Raw genomic sequence first — 12,951 nt, 5'->3', positions numbered from 1 at the left:
TGTTGTCATTTTTGCAGCAGAAGAGGAGGAATTGCAATAGATGGATGCACTGACCAAATGATCAGTTATATCTCTAGTGGCTGTTCACAGAAGAAAAATTATGACATTTTCTGATAATTTGCAGGACCAGAAAGTAATTTGTGATTGTTCTCCCCATTTGGCCATTTCACCTGCAATTTACCCACCTCCTGGAAACCTTTCCACATTCCAAACCTCTGACAAGCTACAAGAAAAATCTGTTATTATTAGAAACATTGGCTGTAGAGCTAATAGTCTCTCTTTAGTGCAAGGAATCACACCCCCAGTATTAGAACTCTTTAATAACAGTTAATCCTGTTGCAACATTGAAACTGGGAGAAAAAAAAAAAACACAAAAAAACCAACAGAATAAAAAACATTACTGCAAAAAGGAAGTCTCATAGTTCAGCAGATGTGTTGCTAACTTTAGATAGCTCTCAGATGAAAAATGAACTGTCATTGAAAGAAAACCTGTTATGGGTAAATTTAGGAGGTCAGATATAGACTTCCTTTTTTATATATGTATATTAGATCTGTTCACTTTGGCTGTCAGTATAAGTCATCTTTGGGTTCTTGGATAGGGAGATATTTATTAGTTGTTCTATCTCTTATTCTTTCTTTTCTTTCCTTCTACTTCAGAAATCATGGCATATACCAAGTAAAATCCACCAGTGACTCTGACTTAATTAGTCACTATCACTACTTGAAAATATATTCATAGAGATGAAAATTCTTTACTCAATCAGTAAGCAGTATTAGATTAGATTGTTTACATGTATTGATGCAAACAATCCAGAATTGCAATGGAAGAGCATCCCAAAATATCAGAACTTTTTTATGGAAAAAAATTCAAAATTCTTGATAAAGTTTTCTTTTTCTGCAATTGCAAAATCCAAAAAAGAGGATCCCTCATATTGGCTATAATTTATTAGTGGTATTAGAACAGATAGAGATGACAACAAAATCAACAATATAGTGGAATTTAGGGTTGAGGAGGTTAGGTGCACCTTTAAGTCCTTTCAGGACAAGGCAAGCCATCCGAAGTTCATGCCAATAATCTTTATTGCCCATCGACTCATTATGCCTGCAATGCCTATGAAGTCTTGAATTCCAACCCTTATTCCAAGAATAGTTCACATTTTGTCAACATGATTGTTTCATGTGAAATATACAAGCTTTGTGAAAGAGATGCTAGGACTTCACTTTATTAATGTATGATAGGTAGATTATATACTTAGGCACATGGCCTTTGCTCCCTCCTGTGCTCTGTCTTATTGGCCCAGTGCTCTTTTCAACAGTGGTGCAGCTTTAGTGTGGTGTGAGGGTCCCCACCCAGAAACAATTTATGATCTTCTCAGTAATAACAACATTCCTTAAGAAATGGGAACTCTGATATTAAATACAACCTGGCAGGGAAGAGAAATAATCCTAGATGGGAACATCGCCTATGTGAGTAGTTTAACCACACATCTATTTAATAATAAAAAAGCTGCCTAATAACAATCAGCAAGGTTCCCATATCTCTGTGGGAGAATCAAGAGAATCGAGAGAAAGCTATAAAGTATTCTGCAAGAACTAAGGTCTTTTTCTTATTTTTGTAATAGCCTTTCTCACTGTCTTATTTAGTAAACAAATAAACAATTAAGCAAGCAAACAAACAAACAAACATAGAAGATAAGAAAAAAATTAAATGATTCTATGCCTCCTCACAGTCTTTGTATGAATTATGGCTTTCACACTGTTTACTGCTTCATAACCCTCAACTAAGTTGAAAACCATTAAATAGCAATGCTTCTTCTTTCTCTCTAGCATATTTTTTGAAAGTAAATGGAGGAATTGCTTTCCAGACGGTTTGAAGCAGCTCCCTTTCCCAAAGCTCATCTTAACCAACAGACAGCTAAATATCACTGAAAGAGAGCTCCTAATCTGATTATTTACCTTGAAAAAGGTCACAACCCATTTCTTTAAGAGGCCCACAGCAAGGCTGACAATAATAATATGTAGAAAGGGAAACCAACTAGAAAAATATAAATAAAGGATCTATTTCTACAATAGCTTCTTTAATCCATTTTCCATGATTCTAAATCAAAAATAAAGCAGAGACTCAAGAAAGTACAGATAAATTTAAGAGTTTATAAAGCTAATTTATGCTGAGTTTTACTATCTTGTGTTTTCCTTACAGTGGGCAACACACTTTCATTACTAAAAGGATTTCAAAGGATTTCAAACTCCATTTCTATTTATGATATTTTAGTACTAACTCACCCATGTCTCAATAATATGTTTTGTAGAAAAACGTTTTATAGTTTTATTTTCAAAGCATACCCTGATCCAATTTGCTTTCCAAAGCCCTCAAAAAGAACTGTCAAGAAATTTTGCACCAGCTTTTCCTTGCTCAGAAGCCTGAACAAAATTCTTTCATAACATCATTCAAACATCATTCATCTCCTGTTTAATCCTCTCCAAACATCTTGATTACTGCAGTAACTGTGAAGAAATACTTTGATGACAATTAATTTCACCTTTTTAATAGATAAATTTGTACATAAGCATGTGTGCATTGCATCTGTGTATGCAGAAATACACAGAGGTGCGTGTGTACATGCATGTCTACATGACTACATGTAATGTTAGGTAATCCATACAAAGGAATGATCTCCAATTTTCAAGTATAGCAAGTTGTTAATCACCAAGTGCCAGATTTTGATTAGAATCGTTAGAAAGCCTAAATCCACAGTTAAGGATTTTGATAGATTACCAGTTCCTTTCATTCTCTATAACTCACAGTACATCAAACATTACTAAATACTGAAAATTCAAATGGAATTATTACTGTTGGGAGTTAAAATCTTACAATGTTTATTTTATTTGTCAAGTATCTCATTATTAAAAAAAAAACCTATAAACAAGATTACTATGGCATGGAACTTATCCTTTGTGAAGGATAAAAGTAAATAAAATATTAGAAATTTGTATTGGAAGTTGAACTATATCTCTGATTTCATTCCAGAGATTTTGGTTTTACTCCTGAGTACTGAGAAAGAGCAAAAAAACCCCAAAACTTAAAGCATATAGCATCACTCAGACAGCCTATCCATACATAGTAATATCAGCATTTTGATTTCACTGACATTAGTAAATAATGAACCGAGCTGAACTAGACATGTGGAAAACTGCTGTGTGGGGGAAAAAAGAATGAAAGTGGGGAAAAAAAAAAGAAAATACCTGAAACACCTGTACTTGAAAAAGGATTTATCCTGCTATTATCTTCCCTTGAATTTAGTACGAGCATGACACCAAGATCAGTAGAAATTCTCTATTCTAAATGTTTTCAATAATTTGGATGAATTGTTTACCTACTGTTTCAGCATATTCTTATCTGTAAATTTTTGCCCTTTGAATACTAATAGTCAACGCTTGTATTTCAGAATGAATTTGTTCTGGTAATCTGGTACTTTTTTTCTGCTCTCTGAGCAATGCAGAGCTATGTTTACTTTTCAGCAATACATGAAGCAACTTCATCAAATTTCTGCTAGAAACAATTGCACGTTACTTTTCTCAAAAACAGATCACACACACACACACACAAAAAAAAATAGGGCAAATAAGAAATGTACACACTTCCACAAAACATGTTCCTATCTGTTTCATATGCTTGCAATGTATTTTAGTCATGTCTTTGAAAACGGTAAAATAATGTCCAAGGATTCCTCTCTAGATTTATCAACTTCTTGTGACTTTGAATTGTTAGTAAAGCAGTGCTATGGAATCTATGAATTAATACATTTGTTGTGTGCTGTCCCCTCTTGAAAGAAACAACCAAACATCTACTTACCCCAAGTCCCCCACAAGGCAGCAAGGAAAAGAGTTTTTGAGACACGTTTCCTATATATTGAAGAAAAAAAAAAAGAAACAGTAAGTACAATTATAAAAAAAATCAGTTGAGTACTGGAACAACAATCTCTACTGTAATTCTGATTTCTGAATTTAGGCATCACAAAATGAACATAAAGAACTTGATTAATACCTCAAAAGCAAATCAGCCCTGGGACATTTAATTTACTTTTTTTTCAACAGTGACAAATCTTAAGATTGTTAAGCAAGGGTTTCTAATGAGTGTATAAGTAATGAACTCAACTTCACAGAAAATCACTCTGAACCAGGGCTAGTAGTCAGCCCTATCTTTAGCTGCTGAAAAGATAAGCAGCTTGCCTACGCTACTCATCTCAGCTTATTACACAGCCAGTGGAGTGAGGTAGGCACCTCTCCCCAGCCTGGATGACTGGTGAGATGAATTGTACTTGAGAAGTGCCTGTTTCTTTTCACTGACAACAGAGGGAACGTCATTAAGCTTCACATGCAACTGGTGACGATTTCTTAACTTTAGCTCTCCAAAAAGTTTCTCCTTCGAAAAGTGCTGTCTTCATCTTCCTAGCTATTCAAATGTCGGTCTGTTTTTTTTTATATCCCATTAACGAATATGTTAATGTTTTTTTATTTTTATGTTTCAATATTTTAAAACATAACATGAAATATCTTCTTCATTATTTATGTCAGTAATACTCAGTGTATATATTCTACCAAAGAGAACATAAACTTAATAGGTTTTAGAATCTAATTTCTAGCTTATTATGCTTTATAGATAATATGATAAGTTAATAATTATAATCGCTTTTTATTTGTTCACATTTTCTTTTTTATTGAACCACTAAACTCATTGTTTCTCTTGATAAGGACGATCTCAAAACAGGGTAAGAATTTCAGGACCTGACACCATTCTTATTCAAGTATGTAATATGATCCTAAGGCAGCTGTGGAAGAGAACACAGACTTTTCTCCTGCCATATCACAGAACTGGTTTTGTGGCTTTGCCATATGGAGGAAGCGTTAGATAGTGAATCACTCAAGTTACCAAGAGGAGCCACCCATTGTTATGGAAGGGGCAAACACTGCAGTTACTCATGTTTAGCAGGTGCCAATGAAATGTATAAAGACAATTATAAGCCATCATCTTTGAAGTATGGGAGACCAGACTGAAAGGTCTGAGATGAAGAAAGTGCTTTACGCTTTGAGTAAAATCCAAGATGCATTTTTAACCGACTAGAGGCCTTTGATCAGTTTGCACAGTGTGCTAGAGAAGCGAAACAAAACCTCCTGTGGAGCTACTGGGGAAATGCAGGTGCAGCAGCTATGCAAAGTTCTCGTACTGCGAGTCCTAATGGCCTCAGACACGCAAGGAAATGTTTACTGACAAAGACTGTCAAAGCAAAGGTATGGAAGATTTTCCAGATTTCTTGCTAAGCAGATCCAGGGACCAATGTGAGCAGCAGTTTTTCACTTTTTGCTATGGGGAAGATCAAAAAGTCTTGAGCAGCTAACTAAAAAATTAGTGCTGCTACAGTGACAGATGTTAATAGAAACACAGACTGAAATTTGAGATAAAAGGAGGCGTTTTTAGAATATTGAATGATTAGACTTTTTTCTTAAATTCCATTGCATAAGAGAGAACAGATGAATTCTCATTTATCTCCGTGCAGCAGGGCACATTGTACATGGTAAACACTATTAAAAACAACAAACACAAAGGGGAAACAGAAAAGCAGATGGTGAGGAAAGACACTAAAATCAATCAACGGATAGCATTAAAACAGAGAAAAACAATCATAAAGCCTTTTCAGTTCATCAAGAAATTTGCCAGGATACTAACTTCTTATTGCACAAGAGCTAAAAGCTGAAGATAGAATTTTCAACATAAGAAAAGCATCAAGAATTCATTAAAATAACTTTGGGAAAATCTCCAGTAAGACAGAGAGAGAGAGAGAGACCATCACTTGGCTATCTTCTAAGAAAGAAAGGAGCTCACAGCACTTCTCCGAAAATGAAAATCAGCAGTAAAAAGCAAGCCCTGAGGATGAATAGTGAGAATTGTGCTTGGAGTTGTTGCCTCAGCTGAATTTGGTAAATAGTAGATATTTCTCAGTACCACCCTTTCTTACCTAGGATACATCCAGCATAAAACAATAATAGAAAGAAGACATTGAAATACTTCAGTAGGTGAGGACAACTCCAAAAGTAATACCTCTTATTTTTTTATGTTGGCCACAACATCAGAGGCAAATGGTGGTGGTACGGTACCAGGAAGATTAACCTTCCTACCAATGTTCTGTTACGTGTTGTTGCTGTGCAACAGATGGCAGCAGAGAGGCAGTCTGACATAGAAGAGGGAATGAAGCAAAGGTGTGGAACTGAATTCCTCTGTGCACAAAAAAACCATCACCTACTGACATTCCCTTATTCTCCTGAACATTTATGGAGAGCAAACTGTGGATGTGAGCACAGTGAGATGGTGGGTGGTGCATTTCAGCAGTGCTGAAACAAGCCATGTTCTGGATGTCCATGCAGACTTTGATGACCATGGCATGCAAGTTCTTGCATATCACTGGAGGAAAATGCATAGCTAACAGTGCTGAATATGTTGGAAAATAGTGTTTTGTAGCTGAGAATTCGCTCTATCCAGTAGTTTTATTGTGGTCTTTGTATCTGTCGTCGTTTTCATCAAAATAAATAGAAAGCATTACTTTCAGAGTGACTTATGTAAAAGACAAATGGCTTTGTATCATGTCAGTGTTTGCAGTCACAAGCAAATCACTTGACAAGAAAGATCTAGAAAAGATTCATTACAAAAATTCCTAGGTAGAGCTAGAAATATTGTACTAAAAAATGTCAACCCATGAAGGTAGTGGGAGCTGGTTAGTGAAACTGGGTGGCCAAGCAGGAAGCCCCTATAGAAGCCAAGAATACCACTTTTGAGATTTGCTATTCAGATCCGAGAGTCTGATGAGCAAGAGTGATGGGAAAACACTCCCTTCCTGGAAAAAAAACCAAAACACATACACAAAAAAATGCCAAAAAACAAAAAACAAACAAAAACAAAACAAAACACACACACAAAAGCAACCAAACAAAAAAAAGATCACCCCCTCCAACAGAAAAAATCCACTAAAAATGTGTTTACTTGTTAAAAGGCACCATTTAGTAAAGAGCAATGTCAGTTTGAGGAATCTACTTGCTTCCAGAATCATCCTTTAAGAACAAAGACATTTTTTCTAAGGAAGTAATTGCAATTGCAGAGATGCTCTATAAATGCATCCCTTAGTTGTACTTTAAATATTGCCTCACTGTCAGGGATGTGTTGACAGGGTATTTCCCACTTTTAAAAACTTGTGATCATAGGAAACTTGATTTTTAGAAACACTTTATTAATTATGGTTGAGGAGGTAAAAAGCAATCAAACTGTTCTGCCCTTGAGGTCATTCAGAGAGGTATGAAAGATTGTATTCTGTCACATGAAACCATAATGTGATGTGACACACAGTCTCCATATTAGTTTCATTCACATCAAGAAAATGTAATGCAACATAACATGTTGTTTAACACACCACAGTGAAATATGATCAGTTAAAAGCTAAACTGCATGATAGTGTAAAAATTGAAGCAATCATTTGAAATAGCTGCTTTGGCAACCCCTGATTTGGAGAAATAAAGCCCGGAGTTCAAGACAGTTTGTACTCTGAAAGCATGAAGAATATGTGAACAATATCTATGTGCACAATTCTCACTGACTTCAGTAGTTCACAGCTGTTTTACTTCATAGCCTTCCAGAACAGAGCAGTTTTCCTTAACGGAGAAATCAGCACTTATTGACAGGTAGCACATTTCTAGTTTTAGTCACTCAATATATTTTATTCCTTCAGGTGTTTCTTTTCTATTTACAAGATACAGAAACTTCATGTGAGCAAGAAAAGACCTTCAGAAAATGCAAATGTCCTCTTCTGAACAGGGACAGGGAATAAATATTTTTCTGAGACTTAAATGAAGAACAAAGTTTGACTGTCCTTTTTGGTGCACAGAGGAGTAAGGGAAGGAACAAAACCCTTTTCATTAGAATGCAAAACCATAATCTGATGGAACAATTTCTTTGGGAAAAAAATGCACTTTACTTGAAATGGGAAAGTTATGAGATGATTTTGTTATTGATGACATTTTTGATGAGAAACATTTCCTTTAGATTTTTCTCCTTCACTACACATCATTTTGAATTTTTGTACCATACCAAGATGTTAATTTTAATGTCAGCATTGTTTAGGTTCAACCACGCTGAACTGGGGACAATGAGAGATGGAACAGTCACACTGCATTTTGGAAAAATGTAAAAGATAATTAAGTTATTTTATATAGGAATATGAAAGCTTCAATGGTTAGAGTTTCCAGCCAAAAAAACAGGCACATGCAAAAGCATGTAAGAAGGGTGTTTAATTGACCATTGTCTTGGTAAAAGGCCATGCAAGAGGCAGCAAGAAAACATCCTACAGAGACAGAAAAGGGCTTTCAGCCAAAGATACGCTCGGGATATATGCTAAGAGTGTGATCTCAATATAAACTCAGAGTAAATGTTTTGGACTGAGTGCCAAATGACAAAGGCAAAGAGTGTTGAGCAAAGAACTGTGAACAAATAAATGGATTTTGAGATTAGGTAAGCAGAGCTTTCTGCATTCTGTATACATAGGTAGAAACACAGCAAGAATACCTGGGTCCATTACTTTTTTTCCTCCATAACTGAAACTACACACTGCATCCCATATAACCCTCCAAAATGGGAACAAGACTTCATATAAATGTATGTTATATTAAATAATGTAAAAATTAAAATGAAATGAATAAAAAAAATCTAAATGAAATGCTTGACTCTATCAAAATGGAACATTTTGACAATGTTGATGAACCCAAATAAAAATGTTTCCAATTCTTCATTTTGCAGGACTTTAGTGCTTATTTATTTATTTGTTTGTTTTTAGTGGGGATTTCCTACCTTGAAAATTCTAGCTTCTGAGAATCTATCATGTTGTAATTATTTTTTAGCTTTGATTTTGTTTTGTCAAAGGTGTATAAACTTAGATGTTACTGTGATCAGTACATTTCTCCTATCTACTTTTACGGCTCACTGAAGCCACAGTTTACCTTATGGAAGCAACTCTTTCCAAAGCAAAATAATTGCTATGTATTAATAAAACTAGAAGAGCAATTTCTTTTGATGGCTAGTGATGTGGTTTTTGGGTTGAGTTTTATTACATTTAGGCAAATCTCCACATTTTAGAATCTGTGTATTAAAAATAGCAGAGAATGTGTTTCACCTTGTGTGCAGGGATAGAAAAGGCAGAATTTCATTCAGAGATTATTTTCAAAATGCTCTATTTGTGTTTCCGTTCACATCATTGTAGCAGGTGTGAGAAGAGGCTCTGTTTCTTGCTCTTGTCATGACAGTGCCCAGTTTAACCTTACTTCTCTACTATGAAAGCTTATGATGAGCATTGACTGTTCCTGAATATATTTTATATGAAAATCTTGACAGTTTTATGGCATTCTGTATATTCACAGGTCCATTTACTATTTTAATAAGTCTATTCCCCATTATTCAGAAATATATGATATTCTGCATAATGGGAAGGCATTAAAATAAAGTTCACTTCATAGCAAGACTCAGGCATGGTATCTGCACTTAGCATGGCTGAAGTCATTGAAATAAAGCAAATGAGAACAGCAAACAAGCAGTTCTGACAAGCAAGTGTATCTTAAACTCTCATTTTCAAAGCAGAGAACACAAGGAGATTGAAGACCGTGTTCAAAATTGCCATTGATCTCTGATGGAGAACAAATAACAATAAAGGGTTAATGTTTTGACAGTTTTGAAGCAAATGAGAAGAAACTTCTCTTTGTGCTTTCCAGCCTGCGCATTCTGCTAATCTATATTTGGCTTCCATTGTAACATTCTCCTTCCACATAGCAATGCATTTGGAAAAAGTGAATTTTTGTCACACTGCTTGCCAAGTATTTTAAACTGACACCAGCTATGACTAATGACAGTGCTGGAATGTGCTGTTCTCAGTAGAATAGAGGCCTGTACAGACCTAGGAGTTTCCTGGGGTCCAGCTTCTGTCTGTTCAGGGGGCTGGTGCCATACAGCAGTGAATGATGTTCAGAGTGAACCAGCTGTATTTCCTCCAGACTGGCTTTTCGACCTCGAATTCGCTGAAAGAAAACAGCAGAGGCCTACAATATTCCACTGACAATATTTAGGAAAAAAAGAAAAAAGAAAAAAGTAAAGGTTTGAAATAACATTTAGTATGATTAATAATGGGTTGAAATTGTGTCATGCAGGAATGTGACACTGATTTGTTTATTAAAGTAATGCTATATGAAAAACAAATGCTTGTGTGGTTTATCACAAATGCTTAAGTTGTAGCAGAGTTAATAAAGAATTTCAAATACAAGAGAAAGAAAAGATTCTGACTCCTCTATACATTATTTTAAGAATTACAAACCAAAACGTAAGATATTTCTTAAATCAGAGAGTTGACTAGAAAATGTCTTGTTTAAAGAACAAAACCTTATTCACACCTGTAAGCTGCAGATCTGTTCTGAATGCAGATTTATGTTTTTTTGTAATTACTGCAATTTATGCTGCTGGGAGAGCATGATCACCACGAAGAGGGCCAGGGAGAGAAAGAAAATTAGCGTTTACATTCTTAAGTAAAATATTTCTCTGTATTTTTATTTTTTGAATTTATGTTTGATCTCTAAGGGTCATTTTTCTTGTTGCAGATACTGACCTGCTTGCTTCCTTATGTTTTTATAAGTGAGATTTGTCTCTTTAACTGTTTCTCCAGCTTTTAGTCTCCTCATTTAAATAAGTATTAAAAAAAAAAGAAAGGGTGGGACTATTTCTATAAATCAATTACACACATTTAATCACTTTAGAAAGGGAGGTAGATAGGAAAGAAGGGAGAAACAATAAGACTAATGCTTTCTTATTCAGTAGATCAGTTTCTTGTATGCATTTGGAGTTACAGCCTGTCATAAAAATATTTACTTATCTGCCAGTGCAAGTGCCGTTGCAAACAACAGCATGAAGCAGATTTTGTTCAGATTCAGGCATAATAAACAGCACTGTCAACAAAGTTCTGGTCCCAAGATCATCTTTCCTGTTAATATTGGATAACACAAAGAGAAAGCAGACTATTTTTAAGGTCTTAGACTCTGTTTGAAGAGCTGGTCATTTTGAACATCTAGGGCAAAACCTCTCACAGTCCAGAATGTGGATCTGTCTGACTGTCAAGGCCTACAGATAAATAGGTACAGAATTTACCTAAACAGACCAATCTTATTTTTACTAGACTGATTACCTTTTACAGAAATATTGCTCTTGTCTACTTCTTTACAGGTTAAGCTGTCATTATATCCATCATCCACTCATGCATATCAGGAAGCACCAAAATCTTTACTAGAAGAAGAAAGCAGTATCATAAACATTAAAGAAAATATAGTAAGGAAGAAAGGAGTTGCCCAGGGACAGCCAGAGGAATCATGCCCTCTTTATATCAAGTTTAGCAGCAGCAACTTTTTCTGACAAATGAGGAAAAGTGACCTAAAAGTTGGATGTAGATAAATGTGGAATAAACTTCCATGCAGGGTTATGGTGGGAGCCCTATTCCTTGTAGGGTTAAAAACTTGTCTGGACACAGCAGTGGAAAAAAAAAATTAGGGAATGATCCAGGAACTAAATGACTTAATAAACCTTTTTTTCATCTCCAATTTATTCAGGCCTCTCCCAGTCTCACATGAGAATTTGTAGCAATGTATTCACATCCTCTAAACACATAATTGCGCAATCAAAATCAGCACATTATGTTATTTCATGGAATCAGTAAACTCTATAATAGTTCTTCTGAGTCAGATGAAGTCTTTTGCTTCACAAGTGAGGTGACTGGTAATATTTATTTATTCATCCATTTTCATTAAGTTCTGTCTTTCTAATAAGCTGCTTCAAAATCTGTATGCCCAGTTCTTCATGATGAAACAAGAAAGGAAGGCTGGTTTCTAGAGCAGCTAAAACAAATGTGAAAGAAAAGTAAAGTGGTATTTTACGAAAGTCACATCAAAGAACCTTGAGTAAAATACTCACTGTCTGGTTGTATATTTTCTGCAAGTTATACAAAAGCTCTGTAAGATACGTTTAAGACTGTTAATTGTCTGGCTCTTTTTTAAGTGCTCTTAAATGCTATATCACTACTATGAAGAGACTCACAGCCACTCGTTATTCTTGTAGCACGGAGCTACAGTCCTATGGCTCTGCACTAACAGAGTAGGGTCTGGTAGTGACGTCTCCAAAATGAATTAGAGTGGAGCAGTATTTTGCTGAGGAGCTACCTGTTACCCAGTCCTGACAGATTTTCTACGAAGAAACAGGTTGTGCAGAAACAAGCTCAGTGAAGAAATCAAATAGCATGAAACAGCCCTTTCCCAGCTACTCCTAGCAGTGAGGCTCTTGGGGCGCAGCCAACAGCTGAACTGCCAGGCCATGCAGAGCCCAGTACTGTCCTTTCTCCAAGGCTTCTCCAGCTCCTACACGGAGCACCAGCCTGCAATTATACACAGTAACTGGCAGGAGAAAAGGGAAGGGTAAACACAGCACACGTCTGTGCAGTTTCTGTATTCACACCTCCTCATTCATTATTCCTTTCATCCCACTTTTGCTCTATCCCTGCAGGTAAAGCTATTTTCAGTAATATTAAAATTCCAACTACCTAAGGCTCCACACACACACAAAATGTGGCATACTAAAAATTACCTGTGATAATTGCTAAAGAACAATCGTTTTTACACAGTGATGTCAGGATTTAGAAGATACTCAAAAGCACATCTTATAACGTGCTTTTGTTGTCAATGTCTGGAATCATATAAAATCTGTTATGCAGAGTAATTGCTTATGGCTCTCACTGATATGAGCTATCCAATGATATAGCATGCATTTGTATAACTTCAGACATACATTTTTATACGTCATTTTTATTTTATATCCTTCTTCATTTTCACTGC

The 12,951-nt window shown here is 35.5% G+C and overlaps 1 protein-coding gene across 8 annotated transcripts in view; it reads right to left on the bottom strand.

Annotated features, from left to right (window-relative positions):
* The window catches only part of HDAC9 (histone deacetylase 9), a 440,323-nt gene that overhangs the window by 124,270 nt on the left and 303,102 nt on the right, over nucleotides 1–12,951 (bottom strand). For all 8 annotated transcript variants that reach the window (XM_010712747.3, XM_031553923.1, XM_031553921.1 and 5 more), the window contains 2 exons: nucleotides 9,984–10,104; nucleotides 3,854–3,903 (listed from right to left, as the gene is read on the bottom strand). In XM_010712747.3, the coding sequence (XP_010711049.1) occupies nucleotides 3,854–3,903; nucleotides 9,984–10,104 (171 nt within the window). The remainder of the gene's footprint in view (nucleotides 1–3,853; nucleotides 3,904–9,983; nucleotides 10,105–12,951) is intronic.

This window comes from Meleagris gallopavo, chromosome 6 (assembly GCF_000146605.3).
Source record: "Meleagris gallopavo isolate NT-WF06-2002-E0010 breed Aviagen turkey brand Nicholas breeding stock chromosome 6, Turkey_5.1, whole genome shotgun sequence".
Classification (NCBI taxonomy): domain Eukaryota; kingdom Metazoa; phylum Chordata; class Aves; order Galliformes; family Phasianidae; genus Meleagris; species Meleagris gallopavo.
Note: the sequence above shows the minus strand (reverse complement) of the source record. Positions and strands in the feature narration are given on the sequence as shown.